This window comes from Peromyscus maniculatus, chromosome 10, assembly GCF_049852395.1.
Source record: "Peromyscus maniculatus bairdii isolate BWxNUB_F1_BW_parent chromosome 10, HU_Pman_BW_mat_3.1, whole genome shotgun sequence".
NCBI lineage: Eukaryota > Metazoa > Chordata > Mammalia > Rodentia > Cricetidae > Peromyscus > Peromyscus maniculatus.
In genome coordinates this window covers 101,211,901-101,238,316 of record NC_134861.1, presented here as the reverse complement: position 1 = coordinate 101,238,316, position 26,416 = coordinate 101,211,901, and the positions used below count along the sequence as shown (strand labels likewise).

Below are 26,416 nucleotides of genomic sequence, written 5' to 3'. Positions count from 1 at the left end.
TGTTTTGTTCCTCTCCCCCTGCCCTGCTCTTTTAAAAACCTATTGAATTTGTGTTTCCCAACTACTCTTGGGAGTGGGTCCTGCTCTGGAGTATGGATGACCTACCAGGGGTGACTTGGTAGGCAAAGTAAGTTGACTCTCCCTCTCCAGCAGTTATCAAATGCCAATGGGCCCTCAACCCTCAGCTACTGGTGGGACTTGGGGCCCACCTTCTCCATGTTTGGATTTCATCTGGCTTGAGCTAACAAAAGTACCCCCCCCCCTGTTTCATGAAGATCCCTGACCTCTGGGGAGAGGGGTGTGATGCAGATGTTCCATTTAGGGCTGAGCATCCTGCAGTCTTATTCTCTGCACGCTGACCAGTTTTGGGTTTCTGTGTTAATTGTCATCTACCACAAGCGGCTTCTCCAATGACTATTGAGAGATGCACTGATCTATGAATACAGCAATATGCTATCAGGAGTTATTTTAACCTTATGTCTATTTAGCAGAATAATAATAGTAAATTCTCCCTTAAAGACCATGACCTGTTTATCTACAAGTTCTAGGCCTCATCAATGGCACCAGGTGTGGGTTTCGTCTTATGGAGCACACCTTAGATCCATTCAGAAAACGCTGGTCACTCCGGTAACACCCATGACACTCTTGCACCAGGGCCTATCTGGCCAGACTAGTCATTACTGTGGCCTTCAGGGGTCACAGCTGGGAGAGACTGATGGCTTCTCTCCTCTGATAAAATGCATAGCATCTACCAGCACTACAAAAGCTAGTCAGCAGAGACAAAGCCTTCAGGTAGTGCCCACTGGATTTCTCAGTGTTTATGACTCAAGTACGTGGTGTCATCAGCAATGGGATCTTACCATAAGGTTCCAAGAGCAATGGCAATAGCCTGTTATGTTGGGGAGTTAAGTGGGACCTCATTTGTTAAGACCTGTATTTTAAGTTATTTTGGTTGACATGAAAGAAGAAAAACTATTTTGGGGTACGGAAATGAACCAACAGGAGAGGGGGAGGGAGCAAAGACGAGCAAAGGGATGGATAGGAGGAAGCACAATGACATACATGATAGAAATGTCATAATGGAAACCATTATTTTACAGGCTAAGAAAGTAATTAAAATAAACTGTACTATGAAAGCATAAAGATTAAATACTGAATTCTCCCTAAATTTTGTATTTTATCTGTTTAGATTAATGAGTTAAAAAATCTTTAGCCCAGTTTTACAGTAAATTTCATGACAAATGGGCCTAATGCTGCATCCCCCCCCCCAACACACGCACGCCATCACCACCCCTTATAACAAATAGTTAGTAACACCTGGTTTCCAGGAGTTATAATAGTAATGATGAGCTTCTGACCAGGATTTCTAGGAGTCTGAGGCCATCCTAGTCTACATAGCAAGTTCCAGGTGAGCTAAGGCTACATAGAGAGACCTTGTCTCAAAAAACAGAAGAAAATAATTTTTTATCGGGGCTGAAGACATGGCTCAGGGGATCTGAGTTCAATTCCCAGCACTCATATCAGGTGGCTCAAAACCTTCTAAGTCCAGCTCCAAGGGACCCAACACCATATGGCCTCTCCAGGTACGTGCACTCACATGCACAAACCCACAAGCTACCTGTAATTTAAAAAATAATAAAATGTATTAAAAAGCAAACAAATAAAACTTTTGATCATTCTACCTCAATCTCTCAAGTGCTGGTATTACAGACATATATCACCACACCCAGCTTCAGAATTATTTTATACATCACTGTTCACAAGATTAAAAAGATTGTATAGTGCATTCATGATGTACATGAAGGGACACCTGAGATGCATTTATGTTTCCTTTTCACTACACTGAAAGAATAAGAAAGAAAGAAAACAAAACTATTCGTATTTTTCACCTACCTCTTCCTCCTACCTAAAAATGAACTTCTCTGCTACTATTTCCAAAAGCCTTGGGTTAGGTAAAGTGATGAAAAAGAAGCAGAAATATGAAGAAAATGCAAGAGTCCCAAGCATCAAAGAAGGAGGAGAAAGCCAATTTGATCTGGAAAGGGAGAGGAGTCTATTGGGCCCACAAGGAGATATTCATGCCCTATCCTTTCTAAAATACCAGGGTATAGAAAAACTTAAGAAGTTAGTTGAATACATGGATCTTTTAGGAAAGCTGATCTTGAAGGACATAACAATTAAGAAGTGGGTTTAGACACTGAACATATCAGAATAGCTATGCTTAACTGAGGCAAACCGGACAAAGCCTTTTCCAATTTTCCAGTTATCTCATTGTTCATGGAGGCCTTGCCCATAAAAGCCTGGCTTCAGGTCTTGCTGCTAACTTAGCATGGGCAAGGTCTTGAGTTTGACCCCTAACATTTGCAAAAAAACCAAAACCCCCGCAAAAAAAAAAACAACAAACAAACAAACAAAAAACCCACAAAAGTAAATGTCATGGTGTTATACAGCCTTTTTATTGAAGCATCTACGAAATTTTAACATGTAAACAACAAAAAATCATATTATTTGTTTCCTCTGGAAAATAGATAGTGAGACTATAATAAAATTTTTTATAAAAACAAATATACTGTGGATTTTTCTTTTCCCTTTTATATTTACAAGCTATATTATATATACTTTAGCATATATACACACTTACCCCAACTTACCCTTTTAAAATACTGTATTTAGTCTTTAATAATTTCATACATCTATATAATGTATTTTGACCATTTTTATCCTCTGCCCCTCTCTCATACTCCCCCTACTTCCTCTGGAACTCTTCTCAACACATCCTCCTCTGTTCACGTCTGTTTCCCCTAATAACACAGAGTTTAATTAGGGTTGCTTATATGTATATGTGGTTATTTACCAGATCATGGGCAACTTATTAGTAGCTGTATCTCTGAAGAAGAATGACTCCTCCTCCAGTACCCACTGACAACAGCTCCTCAGCTAAGGGTGGTACCTCAAGTGCTCCTTCCGTATCCATGTGAGAACGTCAAGGACCTCAATCTTGTGCAGGTCTTGGGTGGATAACCACAACTGCTATGGTTCATGAGCACAACAGCTATGTCCTTTGCAGAAGATACCCCTTCCCATTCCCCAACCCTTGCATTCCTTCTGTTTGCTCTTCCACAATGTTACTTGATTCTTGGTGTGAGCGTGTGTGAGCATGTGTGTATGTGTGTGTGTTACAGATGGTCCACTTAAGACTGAGCATTCAACAATCAATCATCCTCCACATTTTGACCACTTATAAGTCTCTGCATTAACCACTGCCCACTGCAAAAATTGTAGCTTCTCTGACCAAGGTTGAGAGCAGCCGTAATTTTAAACATAAATATTTCAAAGACAGTGTGATAACATGTCCATCTTGCAAAACACTAGTAGGTTTTCTTGTAGAATTTATAACCTTTCTGGCCATGGGCTTTTGACCAGGTTCATAGCATGATGTAGAAGAGGCTTCATGTCCAATCATAAAGTGGTTAGTTGCCACCATAACATCCATGCAACTACTGTATTAGAAGCATATCTTGCCTGGCAGGTCAGTTTTGTGTCAGCAGGTCCACGGTGATGTAGAAAGAATTCTACTGGCTCAAGTTAGGCCTCCTAAATATGACATGGCTGAAAGATATTTAAACTGTGAAAAAGAAGACCTTAGCCAGATCATCAGTTTAACCTGCACACACAGACAACCTCCCTTCCTCCATTTTAGTCCAACTAACTTGGAAGAGCTAACATCTACAACCAGGCACAGTAATGCACACATGTAATCCTAACACTTGGGAGGCTGAGGCAGGATCAAAAATTTGAGGCCAACTTAGGCTACAGAGATCCTGTCTCAAATAACAACAACAATCAATAAAACCCTATATACCACTTTCCAATTTTTGTTTTGGTATCAAAGCACAATATTTAAGCTGACAGAGAAGAGGCAGTATACTCTACACTTTTCCAAACACAGGTTTGAGTGAGGTTGGTTTTCTTATTTTTCAAACATAAATTACAATAGATCAAATGTAGATTCCAACTATTTTCAATTGAGTGGGTCATTTAAGACATCTGCAAAAACATAAAAACAATGCTATTTTTCTCATTAAATGTTTTTTGGAAAATAGTTATTTTGTTATATTAATGTGTACTAGTTTTTATTGGAGGTGGGAGTTAGGACAAGGTCTTCCTATGTATCCCAAGCAGCCTGGAAATCATAATATTCTTGATTTTGCCTTCTTGAGTACTGGTATTATGTAAGTGTGTTCCACCTTGTCCACCAACAGATCATTTTTAAATAAATAATGTCTTGAAATGATTAGTTTTCATTTCAAGTGCTATCAACATTGATAAACATAATCCAAATAAACTGAAACATTTTGGGCACCTCTGGTTTAAGAGCTCTTAGGATGTAGCCCCTGTAGCAGGCACACCTTTTCACCAGGGCTCCTGGGATCTCTGAGATTAATACAGATATGATAAAGTACAGAACTTTGTTTCCATCAATTTAAACATATATAGTCACAACTCACCTAGTGAAAATGAAAATCTCAGAGTGACTGATTGTAAATAGGGAAAATTTGATACTTAAATATTTAAAGTGGTCTTTTATTAATCTACTATTTAATTTCAATCCAAGTAAAATTAAGTTATCCACTAATTTCATAGTCTTCACATCTCCCCCACCCCCAGAATGATCTTGAATGGAGGCAGTTTCAATATTCAAATCCATGATACAAACAGTGACTGAAAAGTGCATCAGCTCCAAGTATCTGTCTCCACCTACACCTTCGTGTGGCGCGTCTGGTCTGTGGCAGTGAATACCGCGCAAAGGGCAGCCGTGATGAGCAGATGCATTCCTTCATAGAGAAGCTTTGGAGAAAATACACTCCATATGAATAAGTGATAGCGCAGAGATGTCACCAGAACAATGTATGTGGCAACGGGAACAGAACAGATCAGTGCATAGCAGAAGCAAGCGCGGCTCAGTGCTGAACCACTATCAACAAAACAGAAAACACGCGTCAGAGCAGTCACAGGACACTTCATGTTTCTACTTTAAAAATAACAATGAATATTCTCGCTCCTGGACTAGAGCATACCAGTCTCTCTTCCGTGTACTTGTTGGGTCACTGGACACAGTGATAACGTCCTACAGGGGTACAAGAAAGGTATAACTAGGCTGGTGAGAGGCTCTGCGGGCAGAACGGCACGAGCTGCTGAGCCTGACTACCTGAGTTCGATCCCTAGGATCCACATGGAAGAGGAAGAAGAAAACTAACGGGAAAACAAACCAACAAGTTGTCTTCTGACCTAAATGTGAATCACATACACACACACACACACACACACACACACACACACACACACACACACACCAAACAAATAAATGTAATAAAAGAATTAAGGCTAGGAAATCTTTTAAAAAGGAGAGGTGAAACCTAATAAATATAAAATAGAGCACAAGCATTTCTGTGAAGAACGGAACAGTAAATTTAATGAGAAGGGCAACATCTGCCCCGCAAGCTCCCAGCAATGTGTCCAAACACTTCTAAACCACAGGAGCCCCCTTCCTGCAGAGGTATGTCAGTTACCATACTGTATTCCTACAAGCCACTGTCTCTTGTGTCAGAGGTTCTTGTCTCTGTCTTTGTATCCTACAGGGGTCACTTGAATGTGTGCACAGTGAAAGTTGCCTTGTGACCTGTGGGGGCCATGCTCCAGAAAAAACAGGCAGTAATGTAAACTGAACATGTCAGAAAGGCCACAGACAGACAAGACGGAGCTTGTGGTAGAGCCGGGAACACCTGACCTTTGAGCATTTGTAGGATGCATACAGGTCCTTTCACAATAATCAGAGGCTATGGATGGGATGTAGAAGCTGGGACCATGGAATTTATAAATCTGGGATTGTCACAGACTCACGAGAATAAAATACACTTACGCAATGCCTGTATTGATGGTTTAAAAGCAGGAGTGGTGCCTACGTCAGGAATGATGTGCCTGAGTGTAGAACATGAGCAGCAAGACACTGGCAAGTGTGTGCACATGGTTATTTGTGCACTGAGTGTACCTGGGTGAGTGTGTTCTGTAAGGCATGTTCTGTCCTGTTGATAGCAGCTCCACCAGGTGCCACTTTAGGACATCCTCCCCAAACATCTATTTCCATGCTCCTTATCCAGCACAGCAACTCAGCGGCCAAAAGACAAAACTGTTCTGAGCACCAGACCCCTCGTTTTCTCAAATGGTGTTACGGGTGGACAGCTTAAGCTAACCTCTCTTCCACATCACCTCAGTATTCACTGGCTTCTCCTGTTCAGTTCCCCAACTGTTATATCACACTTGACCCCTTCCATACAGATGGCCCCAGTACTTCCTCTGTTTCCTCCATGCTTGAACTGCTAGTTCCCACTTGGTACCCGGCCCAAGTGACTGCAAATGCCTCATGAACAGTGCACCAGTGTACCAAAAAGTGCATACTCAGCATAAGCCTTGTGGATATAGGGCCTCGGCTGCCCCTGTCTAGGGCATAGACAGGACATCTGTGCTGAAGCAATGATCTACCAAATGGATCTTATTTCTTAGCTGACATGTAAGCCCGCATTATGGTGGGTTTCCACATGGCATTGCCTTGTGGCACAGTTCTTAGAATTATCCATGGAGAATATTGTGCATATTGCTCCTATAACACTGCACTGGCTTTCAGCGCCATTGCAAGCAGGCAGTTCACATCAACCACAACTTCCAGATTCTGGCCACAACAGCCTCATGTGTGGGTTGTATAACTTAAGATGAACTTTCTACAGACTGCATCAAAGTGTAGGCATGGAACATCTACAGTTCAGGCATTCCTTGTCCTTAGGAAATTTACAGTTTGACTAAAAAATGTTTTCTCCCTTGATAGCAAAGTATCAGCTTATGGAAGGTTCTGTTTCTCTCCACAACCCAAATGTGGTTTGCAGAGGAGGATGCTTTTCTTTCTGGCTAAGGCCACCACAGTTTCTCGTCCAGCTTTTGAGAGCTTTCTGTAGTTAAGCTTGAGCTAATAACTAATGCTTGAGCACCTTTACCTGAGGGAAATGCAGTACCAGTGAACTAGTGGGTCATTCTAGTCTTGAGCTTGCTGAGCTCAGTGCTATCTGGGTCCCTCAATGGAGGTGCCAACAGGAGGTCAGATATGAATCTAGAGCCAAGAAGAGAGCCTGGGCCATGGACATGAACTTGGAGATCTCAGAGCTGGTCTAGGAAGTAAGTAGACAAGATGAACTGAGGACAAACCCATGAAAGAAGCCAAGGAATAAAGCCAGAGGAGAAGCAGAACCATAGATGACACCAGCAGGAACAAGGGTATGTAGCCTGCAGGTCACTGTGGTAAGCAGGAGAAGCATGGAGACATCCCAAGAGGAGTCATCCCTGACTGTCGCCACAGCAAGAGTCGCTCTCCTAATCACAAGCAGGAAGAGGGACTGGGGACTTGAAAGCCTCAACTTCACCTCTAAGCCTAGGACCTGGGACATGAAAAGACTGGGACCTCCAATCACAGTAAGACAGAAGAGGTTCTGGCCGATAGAGCTGCGCCCATCCAGTGTGTGAGAGGCTGATCAGTGTCACAGAAAGAGGCTAACTTTCTATGATTAGGCACATTAAGAAGTAAGCAGGCACAGCTGGGTCCAAGAACAGATGGCTACTAGCAGTGGCTATGAACATCTAGACAACTCTGAGCCACTCATGAAGCCTTCTTTCAGAGAGGAACAACACACAAACCAACAACCGAAGCAAAAATGAAATAGTAGGATACTGTAGAGAAAATGGCAGGGACAGGCTGGAGCATGTTGGGAAAGCCTGAAGAGCTATATACACCCCAAAAGTGGCAACCTTGAGCAAGCTGGATCCTGGGAAGGGCCTCCATGCTGTTGGAGGGCATAAGAGCCTAGACTGGCTCAGGCAGGAGGTGACTGACTGACTCAGAACCTGTACAGCCAGCAACTCCTCCTAGCGTGTTCTTCCTGGATTGCCTAAAGGGTTTTTGGAGGGCAAGAGCCCATGTCTTTTGTCTCCCTGCCCTCTGAATGGAAGAATGAGTATGAAAACATTAAGTTTTCATACTTAATGAAAACTGAGCTGAGTATGGAGTTTCCCAGTCCCTATTCCCAATTCCTGACTGTGATTAGAAGAGTGTCTCTTGCCATGGGACATCTGCTGCTGACCTCAGTGATCATTTCCTCCTGCTGACCTCAGTGACTGCACATTTCTTAACTTTGCCAGTGGTATCTGGCTTTGCTCCTTGTCTGGTTTTGCTATACGGCTTTCTTTATGGTTTTTTTCTTCTTGTGTGGTTTGAACTAAAAAATGGAAACCTGATCAACAGAATCCCTTATACCTGACTAAGACCTTTGGTTCATGAACTACATTTCTTATTTAAGAAAAAGAAAATCAATAAAAGGATTCTCTAACTTTTGGAGTTCAGATGCCTTGTATATAAAATAATGTTATTATTCTTAAAAACTGACCATCTGAAATCACATTTGTTCTGGAAGACAAAGTAAGTGCCTTACTTGCTTTCCTCTGAGCTCAGGAAGTGCACGAGGTGGCTGGCCCAGAGCACAGGCCCCACATATGTCCCAAACACTGTGAGGAAGGCGGCTGGAACTTCCATGTAGGCATCTAAGCCCACAAAGCCTGCCGAGATGTCAATGGTGGCAATGTTGTTTGAGTTACCCTGGAACACAAAAGAATAAGGTTGCTCTTTCCATATGTGAGCATGGATACATGATCAGAGGAGCAGGAGACATTGATCATAGCCAGTCATCTAGCTGCCCCTTAGGTCACTGGGCTGCCTCTGGATAGGTCTTATTTCTCTAGACCCAGAAAGCAGTAGAAAATTGCCTATAAAGAATGAATCATTTGAAGAATTTTGCATAATTCAATCTTCTGACTGACCACAGAAATCTCACACCTTCCTCCAGACATATTGACTGCTCTCAAGACAAATACATGGACCTTTCCTTGAGGATCTCTGCTTGAGGATGGTGCATGTGGTCCTCAGAGGCCCACAGAACACATCTCCTGGATACTGCCATACTGGTAATCGTTAGTAAACCACTTTTACACTGCAGCCAAGAGGTTAGCTATAGCCCAGACCTGCTGAAATGCAACATGGGACATGGGGATCCATGCCACACAGTATACAGGCTGGTGACTACCTACATTCTACTAATTATATCCCTGTGCCCAAGCTATTCACAGGTCTTGAGTCTATTATGGGTGAGCTCTACTGGTCCATGGGGGAGACCAAGGTAGAAAGTCAGGAGGGCTAGATCACCACAGCAAACTAAGCCCAGGGATGGTCTTGATCTGGTAACAGTACTTAAGGAATTATAGATTCTTATAATTTAATGCAATCACTCTTGGCCTTTGGTGACAAAAGGACTAAAAAAGGCAAGCTATACAACCTAGAGCTGATTCATGGGTAAGGGTGGGGACATATGAAACTAAGGACAAGATAGGAACAGGGAGGAGACTGACCTATCAGGACAAGATAGATAAAGAGGAGAGGCCAGTACACATAGAAGAGGTGAAGTGGAGTTGCTGTGGATATCGTTCTGTATAAATAAAACACTGATTGGCAGTGGCCAGGCAGGAAGTATAGGTGGGACAAGGAGAGAGGAGAATTCTGGGAAGTGGAAGGCTGAGTCAGAGAGACACTGCCAGCCGCCACCATGACAAGCAGCTTGTGAAGATGCCGGTAAGCCACGGGCCACATGGCAAGGTATAGATTTATAGAAATGAGTTAATTTAATGGGCTTGGCAGGACCTGGAGAGAAACTCCAGCTGCATGGAGTTGTGAAGGAATCTACAGTGATGGATATATATATATATATCCTCCCTGGGGTTGCTGGGAGGAACTAGATCCTTCTATGGCCTACTATCTGCCCAGATATCGTTCTACACAACAAAACTAAAGCAGGCTTGGGTTTTGGATAGTGGATTTTAAATAAAAGGAGTAAGTCCTATGATCCTCCAGGCCTTAGAGGAATAGTAACTGTGGAGACACCCAGTGGTTCCCAGTGTGGAAAGCCTTGACACCAGGGACAAAAGTACATGAAGTATAATTACTACATTCCTAACACAAAACACATAAAAGACTTAATGTGTTTCCTTTACTGTCTATAATAAATCAATTCCTATCTAATCCTTCCTGCAAAGCAACAACCCACTGTCTTATGGATATCTAGATGCATCCACATAGAGCATGTCTTTTTTGTTTTTTTGAGACAAGGTCTCACTATGTACCTCTTGTAGGCTTCCAACTAACAGAGATCTGCCTGCCTCTGCCTTCCCAGTGCTAGAATTAAAGGCATGCACCACTATACCTGGTCAAGCATGCCTTTTTTAAATAACAAACTGTACTTTATCTAATAAAATCCACATAAGATCTAAGTATAATTTTCCATACATTTTCAGTTCTTTCACTGAACACATGTAACTTTCCATCTTACAACATTTTCAGAAAGAAAAACTAAAAGATACGTGACATAAAAAGTTACTGGCCTTCTACCCATGATAAAAATGAAAACCTACCTGAAAATAGAAGAATGCTTGACCAAACCAATAATGCATTACAGTGATCTCAGCTGCATCGTGTCTCAGGGGCTTCCAGATGAACTTAGTCATTATAGTCTGAATCAATAGACTAAATGCTAACACTGGAAGATTATGTGGTCTCAAGAGCAATGCTGCCAGAAGAACTAATCCACTATGTATCTCCCACAAACCTATAGTCTTGGTTTTGAAGTCTGTTGCAATGACTTGTGCTTTAAGTAAATCTTTGGTACCCGTGAACAGAATGCCAAGGACAAATACATAAACAAAACGAGCTTCAATAATACCCCTAAAAAAAAAAGCAAAACATGTTAGATTCATTTGTATCATCTAGAAAAATTCAAGTATATATTTTCCCATTTAAAACATGTATCTAATTAGAGAATGCCTAAATGTAACAGTATAGCTAAACAAGCTGACTGATTAAAAAAAAAAAAAAGCATGTCTACTTCTACACATGTGCCTTTAAGGAGCAGCCAGTCAGGCCAACAGGCATATGCTGGAATATACTGTCCTGATGAAGCTGACTTTGAGGAAAACTTGCTTATATGGTCCAAGGATCACCTGATAGCAAGACCAGAGCTATGCCCTTGGAACATGCCAAGAAAATCACCAATCCACTTTGCACAGTTAAATGAAAAAGCACTATGCCAGTCGGAGACCTGAGTATCTGAAATTTCCTAAGTTCAGAACTGTAACTGCAATTCAGCATGTTCAATTGCAATTAAATGTATTTAAAAAGAACTTGCATGTTGACATGTATAAAATAGACAATGCGGTGTGCAGTGGCCCAAACTGTTTAGTTAGGGCTCTGTTCTGTTGTTTGGACAATTAACACTCTGACAACTTCATTATTGGTGAAAACAGAAATGATTCTTACACATCACATGGTTATCCTAGGAAATATATATGTGGAAAAAAATAGACATAAGTATTGGCACTCTGTAGATTCTTAGTGATATTTTTTTTTTTTTTTTTTTTGGTTTTTTGAGACAGGGTTTCTCTGTGTAGCTTTGCGCCTTTCCTGGAACTCACTTGGTAGCCCAGGCTGGCCTCGAACTCACAAAGATCCGCCTGCCTCTGCCTCCCGAGTGCTGGGATTAAAGGCGTGCGCCACCACCGCCCGGCCTCTTAGTGATATTAAGTACTGTTATGAACTGAGTATCTTAGCACTCAATTTAAGTATATAAAGGATATAAGTTATAAGACTATGTCTAAATAATTTCTTCTTTAATATATATTCCTAAAATATGGTTTTAAAATATATTTTATAAAAGATGTATTTATATACTTTAAGATTGTCACTTAATGGTAAAGTATGTGGTGCATACTTTTAATTTCAGCACTTGGAAGGTAAAGGCAGAGACAGTCTGTGAATTTGAGACCAGCCTGATCTACATAGTGAGTTCCAGGCCCAGGCTACATATTGAGATCCTGGTTTAAAACAAACAAACAAAACCAAAAACACCCTGGGTTTGATTTCCCAGCTCCCACATGGTAGTTCACAACTGTCTGCAACTCCAGTTCCAGGGGATCCAATGCTTTCTTCACAGACATACATGCAGATAGAACACTAATACACATAAAAACAAATTAATTAATTAACAGAAAAGATGGTCACTTAAATACTAAGTAAATATATTTTAAGTCAATTAGCAACACAGCATTATATCTGTTTTAAAAATGAATTTCCTGTATCATACTGTCTTACAACATTTTATGCATTAAAAACATTCTCATTTATTATGTTTATTTTAATTCAATGTTGACACTGTCTCTTACATGTGGGGCAGTGTGGCATTGGCTGAGGAGCTGGGGTCAAGTACCTAGCACACTCCTGACCATATGTGTCTTAATATAAAAGCTAAAGACAAGTCCATGTGGTTTCTAATAAAGCACAATACAGCAGATGTCAAAGCCATCAAAATGTCTCAGAGAAGAAGCCCTGTCCCAGTAGATAACACCAGGCCACTAGATAGGAAAGAGCAGTAGGAAGAGCATCTGGGTAAGTTCCCAGACCTGACCAGTCAGTGCTTTTCATTCCTGCGGCTTTAAATTGACTTTCAATCTAAGACATGCTTGGGCTTCTGAGTGGAGAAGAAAGGAAAGGTTCAAGGCAAAGTGTCTTGAATACTTGGTGAATGTAAAGTAGATGCAGAACCAGATAGATCAGGGTCCAGGATGAATTCAGAATTTGAGCACTTTTGGGACCAGGTGGATCTGAAACCAGCGTAGTGTATTTTAAAAAATCAAGATAGACAGGGTGAGGGATGGTGTGGTGGTAATCTAATTGTACTGAAATGTGATTTTGATTGTATGTTAATAAATAAAGTTGCCCGGGGGTCAGAGCTATTAGAGCCATAGCAAGAGTGTGGCGGTGGTGGCACACGCCTTTAATCCCATAGATATCTGTGTGTTCAGGGATATAGCCAGCATTGGAGACATATGCCTTTAAGACCTAGGGGGCTGTACATTCAGACAGTGACGAGGCAGTCACGTGTTTGGGTTTACAACCAATGAGAAGGCAGAACAAAATACTTTAAATAGACGAACAGACAGGAAAGAGAACCCTCATTTGGGAAGCGGGGACACCGCAGGCGGAAGGGTGAGATTTTAGCTCTGAGCTCTGACCTCTCGGCTTTCTCTTTTGCATTGTTTCTGTGTTTCTTATTTAATAAGACGGCTGGTTACATCTATAGGATGGATGCATTTTCTAGGAAGAAGGAGCATGTTTAGAGGAATGGCACACTGGCTATCTTCTCGTCATCTACAAAAAGGCAAGCTGCTTATAAGCAGAGAAGAAAGTAGGGGACCATAGTCTTGAGATGAATAATGCAGAAATCAAATGTATAGTGCTGGGTGGAAACAAATGAATTCACATACTGCCCTTGGAGATTAAACAAAACCCCGAATGTAATATACAACCATCTGCCCGAAGCTCCAATCCCAAAGCCAAGAAGAGCCTTTGTCTCTACAGAATGTCCCCAGGCTCAGTCACCGTCCTCTTCATGCCCCTGTACCTTATTGCCTCAGCTGAAGGCCACCGCACTGCTGTTACCTGCTGCAGAAACCTAGTGTCATCCCACATCTATCAGCAGATGATTTCTGCTAAGCCCCTAAGTCTCTGGCTACAGCCCTTGGCTCTCAATACTTGTTAATTCTAGATAACTGTAAGGAACTCAAATGAGTAAAAAAGTAAGGCCACAATATATACATGGTCTTGGGTCCTAAATATGACAATTAATATTTTATTAACTTAAGTCATATACAAAAAAAGTTTGGTAAGATGGCTTCATGTAAGAGTTTGCATACTGCTTCACAATACCCTTCTGTGTTCTATGAAAACTTACTGCCTCACAGTTACAAGATCCTACCAGAGCTTCAACATATCTGTGAGGGTTGTTCCAGTACTGCTGAACAACTACAAATTATTTATTTCTTCAACTACAAATGATATTTCAAAGAACATGAGGGTGTCTTATTTCTGATGGCTCCTCTGACTGTATCCTTGAGGTTCTTTTGAGAATGGATAAAACCATACCAATGCACATAAAATAATAAATAAATTATTTTAAAAAACTAAACCCCAGTATCGTAAGGATTGGCATGGCATTTTTTAGTATAGAAAACACTGAAACATATAAAAGCAAACTTTGTGTCTCTAGTTCACTTACTTTGAAATGCCTTTGTTGTCTGGTTGCCATGGGAACAGCACAATTCCAGTGGCTGCCCTGTAGCAGAAGACACCCAGCAGCCCAAGTGCTAAGGCTGCCTTGGATACAAGGGAGCACCCCTTTTGAACCAACATGAAGATCACAGCCAGAGAAAGGGCAGCCAGGCCTGAGAGTTGTACTTTGTGGTCAGAGCTGAAATAAGATAGAAAATGCCCAATTACTACCAATGGAATTGGTGACTTACAATTATATTGAAGGGCTTTAAAAGAAATGTATTATAGATGATTTTTCTAGAAAGCCAGAAAACAAAACAAAAACTAAGTTCTTAAAATATCACAAATACTACCATGCTGAGATATCATTCACTTCTTACTCTTAAGATGGTCTCAGATGCTGGTATTAGGTACAAACAGTTCTGTCCTCGGGTATCCTCGACTTACTTCATCCTCACCCTGGCTCTACTGCTTTCTCATACAGCTCAACTCTCTTGGCCCTAGCTTCTGACAGATGGTTGTCCCGCTGAGCAGAGGTGCATAGGCAGTGCTATGTGTAAAAGAATTCTCATTATTTGCACAGCCCAGGCTCATAAAGCTTAGATAGTTAATAGTTGTTAAATACATATTCTGGAAAGCTATACACAGATATGGGAAGAGACTTCAGAAAATGTGAGTGAAACTGGGCATGGTGATATACATCTGTAATCTTGACAAATTAGAGGCTTGGGTATAAGATCACAAGTTTGAGTCAGCCTAGGATACTAAGCAAGACCTTGTATCAAAAGAAATATAGGGGCAGGGGAGGGAGAGGGGAGGGGGAGAGAGAAAGGGAGGAAGAGGGGAAGAGGGAGGGAGGGAGGGAGGGGGAGAGAGATGGAGGGGGAGGGGGAGAGAGAAAGGGAGGAAGAGGGGAAGAGGGAGGGAGGGAGGGAGGGGGAGAGAGATGGAGGGGGAGGGGGAGAGAGGGAGAGTGTGAGAGAGAGAGAAACAACAACAAAAAAACAAAGAAAAACAAAAACCGGGGCTGGAGAGATGGCTCAGAGGTTAAGAGCACCGACTGATCTTCCAGAGGTCCTGAGTTCAATTCCCAGCAACCACATGGTGGCTCACAACCATCTGTAATGAGATCTGGTGCCCTCTTCTGTATACATAATAAATAAATAAATCTTTAAAAAAAAAAAAAAAAAGAATCCCCCTGAGCCAGCAAGGCTAGCGGAGATGGGAAGAAGCAAACAGGAGCAGGGGAAGGGCACCCCTTTACTCCAGGGCTCACCCTCCAAGGCGGGCATCACAGTTAAAAAAAAAAAAAAAAAAAAAAAAACACCCAGAAAATGGCAGAAGACAGTTGTGGCTGTCAGGACAGGAAGAGATGATTTAAAACTACAGGCCTCACCCTGGAGGTCTCTGCTGTGCTTTAAATTGCACATCCTAGGCATCCCACTGGATTGTTGTATACTACCATAGAGAAGTGGTATTTAACTAAAACAGCTTTGGAGTGGCCAGCTAAGAGGACTTATAAAATGGCTCTTTACAACTTGAATGACTCAGCAATGACCCAGGAAACAGGACACTAGAAAAGACATGCAGGACACACATGCACCAAATGCTTCAATTTTTCAGAGAAAAAACAAGAGTCCATTATGTTCTTCTAAGACTGGAGCTCCTTAACATATTAACCACTTCATATACCTGGGCCGAGGAGCTATGGCCTATCACCAGGCCCTGTTCCCTCTTAGTTTCTTGGACTCCAAAATGAGGACCACATGGTGCTGTTTCTCCAGGCCTGTCATGCAGGCACATGGTAGATACTACAAAGATACCAGGTCTAATTGTGGGATTATGAAAGTTTGATAACTTAGTTAATACTTAGGGGAATTCTCCATGAGAGTCTCTGGGTTAGAGAAAGCAGAGTCTTTCGTTAATGCCCACATCCAGGTTGACTGCATTTGAAAGGTCTTGGGAATATCATTTAGTTTTGTTTCTTCACCATACAGATATAAAATCACGCCACAGTATCATTGAAATTTCCCAAGCACTAGCAGGAGTACTTCCGACCCTGTGCATTGCAATTTCACACAGTTCTGCAACTGTTGGTTCCTCTGAACACTCTCATTTTGCTGTTTATCTTTTACTTTTGTTTGAGTCTTTGTTGTTAGACAATTAAAAATTAGAACAGTCTGTTCTTGACTTTGTCAGACTCAGTTTCTCCCATTTACTTCAAGTCTCTTCTTAAAAGCCTCCACCTACCCCCATCTACATCTCTTCCTGGCTCTGCAGCTTCAACAGAAGGCTCAGGGGATGTAGAGAGGTGTGCTATATACTTTGCCTTCTAAGGGTGGAGAAAGAGAGGCATGACTGGAGAGAAAGGAGAATCAGAGATGTTCCAGAGACCAGGGCCTTTTGCCAACTGACCTTGTCCTCTTGTCTACAGGCAGCAGTGTAGAATGAACCATGATGGACTTGAATCCCAGAATTACATCTTTATCACAATGATCATTTTAAAGCTCACAGGTTCTCAATCATTAACAATTATGCTGATTCAGCATTAATAAACCAAATCTATTAAGTTAACCTCTTTTCAACTTCATGGGGTATATTTTCTATTTCTTTAGATCTCAAGTATTATTTTAGTCTTAATAGATATTTTTAAAAGGACAAAATGTAGGAAAAGAAGACTATATGTGACTACTCAACTGCAAAGGGTTTCAGTCCATAGGCCATGCTCACCTGGTAAGCCAGTGGCTGAGATCAGGCCGATGGGCTCCCTGCACCCCTGTCTGGTTCAAGGACCTCAGTAGCCGACAGCAGATCAGCACCAGCCACGGACTCGCCAGCACTGTCCACCATTTGCAGCTTCCTTGTGCTTCAGAAAGGGAGACCCCTTTCCTTGTTCTGTCAGGCTTAGGGGTACTGTAGCTTGTACTGTCCTTCAGGGTGCAGGCAAGTATGTCCACACATCCTTGTTCCACATGGAAGTGATGCTGAGGTTCACAGTCATCTCCCACAAAGCAACTCCTACAGGTTTCCTGGCTCAGAGCCAGGCACAGAGTGTTAACAAGGAAGTACCAGGTCTGATGCTCTTCTTCCACAAAGCTGCTGGCTCCCAGGCTCAGAACATGGCCCACTGTGCCCAGAAGAAGGAGGACATCCACCTCTGACCACCCTGAGCTGGGATAAGCTGCACTCTGTTAGAAGAAAATACAGTTTCTGAGGGATAACCTGAAAATTATATCCATCACCCTGCACATACTGGAGTTCCTTGCTCACAGTGAAAAGGCCTCATGATAGACACTTGCTGTCTTCCCACCTAACCCAAACTGCCCACTATGGAGGGAACCCCCGCATTGGAAGCACTAGCCCTTCTTCCTGAAGCACAGCCTAGAGGAGATCAAGACGTTCTTATGCTAACCATGAGGACATGGACATACAACGTCAGTCAGCTGTCCTCACCCTGGACTATAAGTCCCAAGCTCAGTGTACGAAACTGAAAGCAGGTCCTCAATGCAGTGATTGTGCCCAAAGAATTGCCCAGAAGATCCTGGCCCAGCTGCCATGTTCCCTGCATGACATCAGTTTTCCCAGGACTATTATAGTTTCCACTGTAATAGTTACTTCTGCTGAAATGACAAAAAGATGGCAACAGAAAACTATTTCTTAAATTATGTTATGGTTTAGATATGAAATACTCCCCTCACCAAGTGGGGAGGGGACTCATTAGGGTGATTAGGATAAGAAGGTGCTAATTCTTCCATTTCTCTTCTTTCCTCTCATTGCTTTACAGCTTTACTTAGCTGTCACAAGTAAGCAGCTTTTTCAGCTAAGCCTTTCCACTGTGATGTTTCCATAGTAATGGAACCAGCCAGATATGGACTGACACTTTTGAAACTGAGCTGTAAATCCTTCCTCTTTTAAATGTTGGTCTCAGATATTTTGTCACAGTGATGAAAGACTGACCAACATGAATTAATGACTTAAAAACAGCTCAAGGGCTGATGAGATGGCTCAGCAAGTATAGGCACTTGGTGCCAAGTCTCATGACCTGAATCCTATCCTCAGGACCCATATGGTGGAAGGAGAGAACACACACACACACCCCAGTTCAATATGAAGTTCTTGTTGTCACTTGTTGTTCTGATAGCTCGTAACTACGTATAGTAAGCACAAACCCAGAAAGGCCCTAAAGAGGCAAACATACACAAAGACAATGCCTAGACCCAGACACACAACAGGGGTCTCTAAAGGCCCTGTGGTGGTAAGGAGGACAGAAGGACAGAGTATACTGGGTAAGAGCTAGAGTCACTGCACAGTTTCCCAACCCCAGGCTCTGGATCTGTGGACTCCAGTGCAACCACTTATCTCTTCCACACTGCTCCAGGACCATTACTTACCTAGTAAGCAAAGGTGTCATGCCAAAACCCAATAATTTCACAGAAAATGTAAGCCTTGAAAAGAAAGCTTTGTGAGGCAGAACACACTAATAGGGGACCAAGCTTCCTTGGGAGCCTCCTGAGTGCCCACCTGTTCACTGTCCATCAGTAGCAGCTCAGAAACTTTTCTAAGACTACAGTACACATGCTCACTATCTGCCACATTCAGAAACCCTATTATCACCTCTGCTCCAGTCCAGTTGAGAATAAAAGCATGTGACCTAACTACACAACAGAATATCACAGGCCAAAATGCCCAGAAGCCTGGGAAGAGCCGTTAAGATCCTTCTCCTGAAGTCCACTTGGTGTGTGGTCTTTCCACGACATCTCTAGCACTGCAGTGCTGGTACACTTCAACCAATTTCTTATTAATGAAAGATTAGCTGGCAAAACAAAAGAAAAGCCCACCCATAAGGACCATATTATATACCCAGGGCCCAGCCATACCTTCTTCAGCAGGGTGCCATCGATGACCATCCTGATAAGGGCAGACACAATTACACAGAGCAGCGCAGAAACAAGTACCATCACGCCCCCGACTGCCAGCCACGGGAGGCTGCAGAGGTAGCATGAGCTCTCAGATGAGGTGCATACCAGGACATGAATGGCCGAAAGAACCAGAAATATCAAATAAAAGAGCAGAGAAAACACAGGAGACAACAGAGGAACATCCAGCTCAGCCTTTCTGCACAGCACATGTGGAGTGCTAAGGAGGAACAGGGTAAGAACCTGAAACAGAAGATCAAGGGTTTCTATGGAAGGCCAGGCATCATCCAGATGAGCCCATCCCATTGCTCATATAAGAACAACAACAACAAAAAGACCCAAGGGAAAATCATTTTTAGTTTCTTGCTAAAACTGCATAGCTTGATTTATAGTTTTATCTTTTATAGCAATGCTGAATGAAGCCATATGACACAATGGAAGAATAAAGAATATTCTTATTTTCCATGTTACACCAATGTTCTTTTTAGACACAGGGTCTTGTAGTCCAGGCTGGCATGACAGGCTAACAGGCCACTCTCCCGTCTTAGTAGCCTGGATTCTAGGATTAGAGATATATACTACCATGTCCAGCAGGAATGATATGTAAATTTAAAACCATCATGTTTTGGCTGACTTGTAAAATCAATTTCACACCCAAACCATGATAATACAAGCATCTGTACCTCCAAAACCATGACAGTCCCTACTGCCATGGAGTAGATGTCATAGTGAGCCACTTGTGTGCTCAGGGCCAGACTCAGGGTCTTCAGGGCCCCCAGGTACTGCCTGAGCACTTTGGTCCCCAGGCCAAGCAGAACGTCTGAATGGTTTTCTTCCAGGTGCAGTCTGACCCAGTTCCCGTGCAACCTTTCTGCCACTTTAAACTGCTCGAATCCGGGATCTATCAGACAAAAGGGTTATACACACTGAAAACTAGCACATTCACTTATTCCTGGCATACTCTTAGGAACTGATACTAATGGAGGCCATCTGTTCCTAGGCAGGAAGGGTCAGCAACACTTCAGTAATACAGTAACAGCTGACCCACGCACATCCACCCACCGCCAACACAGCAGGGCCTGGGTATTCAGCACATGCAGCATGGGCAGAATTAACACCCACTGCTTGACCCAAGCATTTTTATACATCTCTCATGTGATCTAATCTCTCCTCTCTTCTTTTTGTCTCTTCCCATTCTTTCTTCTTGTGAAATATAAAAACAGTTCTGAAACGTACTGCATCAACAGGTCCTGGTTTCAAAGAGCCCTCCTCATCTTGACAGACTGTGTGAGGAATGCTGCCCATACACTGCACAGGCTGATTCTTGTGCCTTCATATTTTAGCTTCCTTCATTAACCACCCTTCTTTACAGTCCTCCTTGTAAAGGCAGAGCACTTTCTAGCCTCCTCCTCTTTACAATGTCCAGTGATGCCATTGGCATAAAATGTGTGGCTTCTGGATGTAGCCCAGGATCATGGCCACCCCTTTCCTTCAGCTCTGCATGGTATGCTGCTGGAAGCAAGGAGCTGACAGTCTTTTTTCCAGATATGGGTATTATTCTTCACTATGTTGTGCTTGCTTGTGACGAAATGGGTCTAAAAACCCGGACTTTTCTTCCTGAGAGGCTCTGTTCTATAAAATGCATCTCATACTCCAGCAGGCCACACATGCCTGCATTCCCCAACAGTGCTGCACAGTGATCTGTGAATACAACCCATGCTTCACCTTCACAGCAGCCAAAGAACCCCTGCAGGCATTCTATTGCTGAGGACAGGGGTTCAGTGCATAATCTTAATGTGAACCTGAGCATTTCAGGTTGCACCTCCCCTTACTGCCAATCATCAAAACTTGCAGAGAAAAACTGGCCAGCATCACTCTAAGCAGCTACTACTCACTTCTGCAATAACCCATGAGGGAGGGATAAGACCATTATGCCTGTTCTCCAGATGAAAAATAGAGATAGAATTAAGGCATTTGCTCAGGTTACAGAGTAAGTGACAGAAAGCATTATTCTAAACTCTGATAGTAAGTCCAAGGCTAGTGCCCTCACTGCTACACCACACCAAAGTAGGGGTATCTGTGTCTATACCCCAGGCCTCCACAGTGATCTGTATTCATAATCCATAGCCTCTCTTCCAGGAAGTCACAGAGACTTGGGTCACCTATGTCTATACCTCACAGCCTCTATAAGTGAACTATAAAAGCCTGGTGGTATCTGTACCTATCTATACCCCATAGCTTCCATAAGAGTCATAAAGACATAGGGCACCTGTGTCTATAACCCATAACCTCCATGAGTAAGTCACAAAGATCTGATCTATCTTTGTGCATACTCAACAGTTTTACACATCTCTACAAATGAACCACAGACACAGGGTATTTGTGTTACATCTTACAGCCTCTATAAAATGAGTCATAGAAACCCAGGGTTCCTATTCATGCAGCTAAATGAACACTTCCTAAGTACTGACTATGTCCCAGACTGAATCTTGAATAAGAAACACAATGGATTGTAAATTTAAAAAAAGAAAGAAAGAAAGGAAGGAAGGAAGGAAGGAAGGAAGGAAGGAAGGAAGGAAGGAAGAAGAAAGAAAGAAAGAAAGAAAGAAAGAAAGAAAGAAAGAAAGAAAGAAAGAAAGAAAGAAAGAAAGAAAGAGAGAAAAAAAGGAAGGAAGGAAGAAAGGAAGAAAGGAAGAAAAGAAATACAGTGGTGAATAAACAGATACAATTCCTGTTTGTGCTAGGATTCAGAAGTGTTCACAAATACAAACAAATGCAAACAAAACACTATGTTGTAAACACTATGTTGTAGGCATAGACAAATGTGATAACAAATTGTGCAGAATGGAGACTGGAGAGATGGCTCAGTGGTTAAGAGCTCTGTTGCTCTTTCAGAAGATCCAGGTTTGAGTCCCAGGACCCACATGGTAGCTCACAACCATCTGTGACTCCAGTCCCAGGGGTCCCACATCCTTTTAGCTTCTGCAATGCATGCACACGACACACAGACATACATGCGGGCAAAACATGTATACACATAAAAGAATTTTTTTGTCACAAAGAATGCTATCAAGGAAAAGAGATTATTTGAGAGATTTCTGGTAATGAAGAGTAATTGATTTTAAATTGGAAGTGGAATATAGGGCAAGGACAGTCTGATAAGCTGACTATAAAGGTTGCCCGGGAATTAACCAGATGAGGAACTAGGAAAGAACATTCAGCCACTAAGAACATCTTGTTCAAAGTTCCTGAGGGAAAAAAAAAGGCTGTTCCCACCAGACCTAAAAGACAGAGGGCAAGAAGCATCAGATTTGGCTAGATGTTGTGTTGGCCTTGTTGTAGGATTTAGAGTGTACTCATGGTGTAGACATAGGTAGGCTTCCTAGGAGTGAGGGGCCCCCAAAATGTCTCCTAATCCCTGTAGGCTCGTTTCCTTTCCATTTAACATAGTTCCTAATATTTTTCTACCCTAACATTTCTGAAACAGTAAATAATCCTTAGTAGTGTTTTTTGTTGGCAATTTTTGCTAGACTAGAGTTTTTCTAACAACAAAATATGCAAAAACTACCAAGCATGGCTGACCTAGTGGCTAATGCCAATAATCTCATCTACTCAAGAGGCTGAATCAGGAGGATCACAAATTGAAGGCCAACCTTCAAGGACAGACTGTTTAACAGTGAGACTGTCTCAAAACAAAAACAAAAAGAGGCCTGGAGATGTAGTTCAGTGATAGAGTATTTGCCTAGCATATGGAAGGAATAAGGCTCAATTCCCAGTACTGCACCAACTACCACTACAACCAAAAAAATAAATAAAGAATAAAACCCACCAAATGAACAAACAAAACAACCACCAAAAAAACTCTACCACACATACATACAAAAATAAAACAATAAAACATCACCCTACCTAAAACAACAACAACAAAAGACTAAATGAACCAACCAATACCTTCCCATCCCTCAAAAAAAACACCTTACATACCTATAATTTATTTTAGGAAAAAAAAGCAAGAATAATGGTTATGTATAATCTAGACTAAACACTAAAATATGCATCAAAGCCAGGCCTCACCCCCAACAAAACCTCTCACCTGGACTACTGGATTGGATACTTGCTCAGGAAATCTTCCTGCCCCTTGATAAGGCTCCCAGTCATTTCACAGCTGACAGGCAGGGTCTGTCTTTCACAGGTAACAATCATGGCGCTCACCCTACTAGCTGTATATCACAACTTAAAGAAGAAAACTTGCCAGTATCATACCAAATACTGCCTCAAACACAAGTGCCTCCTCTAGACTTGTGAAGGAGCCCAAATGACAGATGTGTTAGTCTGTGATATGCTGGACATACCAGAGCAAACCAACTGAAAATGTGACTCAGATGATCTATACAGGGTCTCACAGAGGTTTACATTTCTCCTGGGATCATTCCCACTGGCACAGAAACTGCCCCTAGTATCTCCAGCTTAAAGACAAACACGTGCTTAGACCACATTCCACCTTTCTGATCACTGCCTTATCTGTACCTACTCTAACCAGGCTCTCTCCCAACACAGGACCTGTTCTAGCAATCACTAACGACTCCATATCCCCAGAACCAATAGTTAGTTCTCAATTCTCCTTTATTTTACAGCATCAACACAGTGGCTTACTTTCTCCTTATTGAAATTCTTTTTTCATAGCTTCTTGCCCCATGTACCCCAATCTCTCAATACGCTGCTGTTTGAATGAGTAGACCACCCCCCCTTACGCCCCGACACCCCACCCCCCACCCCGGGCTCATATATTTGAACACTTGGTCCCCAGCTGGCAGAACTGTTTGGAAATGATTAAAAGGTGTGGCTTTGTTGGAGGAGGTGTCACTAGGGGTGGCTTTGAGGTTTCAAAGGCTCTCACCATCGCCAGAGCGCTCTCTCTCTCTCTCTCTCTCCTCTCTCTCTCTCTCTCTCTCTCTCTCTCTCTCTCTCTCTCTCTCTCTCTCTCTCTCTCTCTCGCTTGTAGATAACGATGTAAGCTCTCAGTAACTGGCCCAGCATCATGCCTGTGTGCCTGCTGCCATGCTCCCTGCCATGATGGTCATGGACTCTGAGCCTCTGAAACTGTAAGTCCCAAATAAACTTTCCTCTGTAAGTTGCCTTGGTCATGGTGTCTTATCACAGAAATAGAAAAATAACTAGGACACCTGTCTTGCAAAGTAGCTCCTGCCTGCCTCACTGCATGGTCACCTATTCTTCCACTGTACAGCTGAAAATCTGGAGTTGTTCCTTTGGCCTCGGATCTTCTTGTGCCTTAAACCCCACTGTACCAGCAAATGTTTCGCTACCTCCAAAACAAGTCTACAATGTAACCACTTCTAATTTCCGAGGCCATGCAGGGCCCATGCTGCCTAACCTCTAACCAAGACAGGATAGCTGCTTCTTGCCTGCTCTGCTACAGTACAGGGCAACACTCCCAGAGGGAACCTGAGAGAACCTTTGAAAATGCAGACAACTCTGTCTTATCCTCCCTCACCTAGACAAAACTGAAGCTCATCTAATGCCTAAAAGCCCTCTGATGACGTCTCTGAACTCATCTCCTGTACCTCTGACCCTCAGTCTACAAAGCTCCCTCTTAACTCTAAGGCCAGGCTTGTATTAGGATACTAACCCATGCTCCTATGTGCAATCTTTTCCTAGGGTTCTGGTTACCATCTGGCATCTACAATACTTTTATTTTCTTCACGCTAAAAGATTCTGTGAGGACAGAGATCTGGTGCGACCCAATGCTTTAGCCCCAGTACTTTTAACATGGTGTCCCTTGTTCATAAACAAAAACTTGGTAAATATTTGTTGAATTAATAAATGTATAAAAGATTTCAAATAGCTTAATTACGTTTGTGGGTGTCGCTAATAATGACAGTTAAGGGCCTAAGAAAACAGGACTATAATATTCATAATTAAAGAGTGACAACTACAAAGTATCCACTACAAACTGCACACCAGAAAACCTTTGGAAAACATAAGGCCCATGGAATCATGAAGACCTTATAGAAGTTAGAACTACAATTACCTTACCTTTTTCATACGATGGGACGTTTTCTTGCAATAGTTTGCTAAGTTGCAATGTGTTTAAGTGTAAAAATCTCAGTTGTTCTCTCATTGGTTTTCCTTCTATAACTGGAAATAAGAGGCTTCCTACACTGTCTTTAGGAATTGGCAAACCAAGTCCTATTGCTAGTGTTGCAGCCAAGTCAGTCTGCTGGACATGCTTTGGGTGTCGAATAGCCCCTGGAAAAAGAAAAGATTTTAAGCAATAGATTTTTACAAGGTAGAAAATGGTAGTTAATCTTGAATTTGAGCAACTACAGCTAATACGTCAAAACTACCATGTCTTCAAACCACTCAACTATAGTCACATAGAAACCACCTCCCTGCTTTTTATGTCAATAAATTTACCAAATGCTACCTTCCCTTAAGGGGCTTATAATACACTGGATAGAGTCTAATTTTAAAAATACAGTTATTGTGATTGTTGCATTGGGCATGGAAGTAACACGTAGCCAAGCAGAGGCCAAGGGATAGTCACTTGAGTGATGTCAAGTTAACATGAGTTAGGATTAGCAGTGGTTCCTGAACTATAACAGGATCTCTTCCTAGGAAAGCAGGATGAGGCTAGGTTCAGCTGGGCAGGCATGACCATTAATTAGGACAAGGACGAGTAAGACACAAGAGTCTTCCTACCCACATAATCTTTCCAAGCTTGCAGCAGCTCTCTGCACTACCAACTCCTTAGCAGAAGAATGGCCGTGGTGCTCAGCCACCAGGTTCAGGGCCCTGGGATACCAAACCACCTTGGATGAAAAGTAACCTAGAGACTTCTCATCTGTAAATAATGTAACCCCTAACTACATCCTACCTCCACCTACAGGGCTCACTGAATCACCAGGGAAGTCTCCCCAGATGGCCCTTCTTAAAGCTTAGATACACAAGTGTGAGTGTGTGGAGATTTTACTTTACTTGCAGTAATTTTTGGTTGTATAGACTTTTGGTCAAATTTATTTTCTAGACAAACTTTCTACTTTAATGTTATTGTTTATTATCTTCCAGCACTTTATGCTACTATTTTCTTACATTGAGCTGAAAAGCAAACATGAAACAAAAGCAAATATAACATAAATTCAATTCATTTCATCAGATACTATTCTGAGACTGATGCATGTCTCCTGTGGGTGACATAAATGAATTCCACGCGATGTTCTAACTCTACCAAATATTA

At 42.2% G+C, this 26,416-nt stretch overlaps 1 protein-coding gene and 1 long non-coding RNA gene across 7 annotated transcripts in view; one reads left to right on the top strand and one right to left on the bottom strand.

Moving 5' to 3' along the window:
* Pigg (phosphatidylinositol glycan anchor biosynthesis class G (EMM blood group)) overlaps positions 1-26,416 on the bottom strand; it is a 54,190-nt gene that overhangs the window by 13,673 nt on the left and 14,101 nt on the right. For 3 of the 6 annotated variants that reach the window (XM_006985814.4, XM_076547103.1, XM_076547105.1), the window contains 8 exons: positions 25,216-25,428; positions 19,845-20,062; positions 19,123-19,404; positions 16,976-17,433; positions 14,253-14,444; positions 10,558-10,867; positions 8,532-8,695; positions 2,435-4,975 (listed from right to left, as the gene is read on the bottom strand). In XM_006985814.4, coding sequence (XP_006985876.1) covers positions 4,759-4,975; positions 8,532-8,695; positions 10,558-10,867; positions 14,253-14,444; positions 16,976-17,433; positions 19,123-19,404; positions 19,845-20,062; positions 25,216-25,428 — 2,054 coding nt within the window. In that variant the 3' untranslated portion in view covers positions 2,435-4,758. Of the gene's footprint in view, positions 1-2,434; positions 4,976-8,531; positions 8,696-10,557; positions 10,868-14,252; positions 14,445-16,975; positions 17,434-19,122; positions 19,405-19,844; positions 20,063-25,215; positions 25,429-26,416 lie in introns of those variants that run through there. The other 3 variants (XM_016004323.3, XM_076547104.1, XM_076547102.1) reach the window with 2 other exon arrangements.
* Positions 14,441-16,819, top strand: LOC121821003 (uncharacterized). Its single transcript, XR_006061709.1, has 2 exons — positions 14,441-14,917; positions 16,680-16,819. It is a non-coding gene; the product is annotated as an uncharacterized LOC121821003 (long non-coding RNA).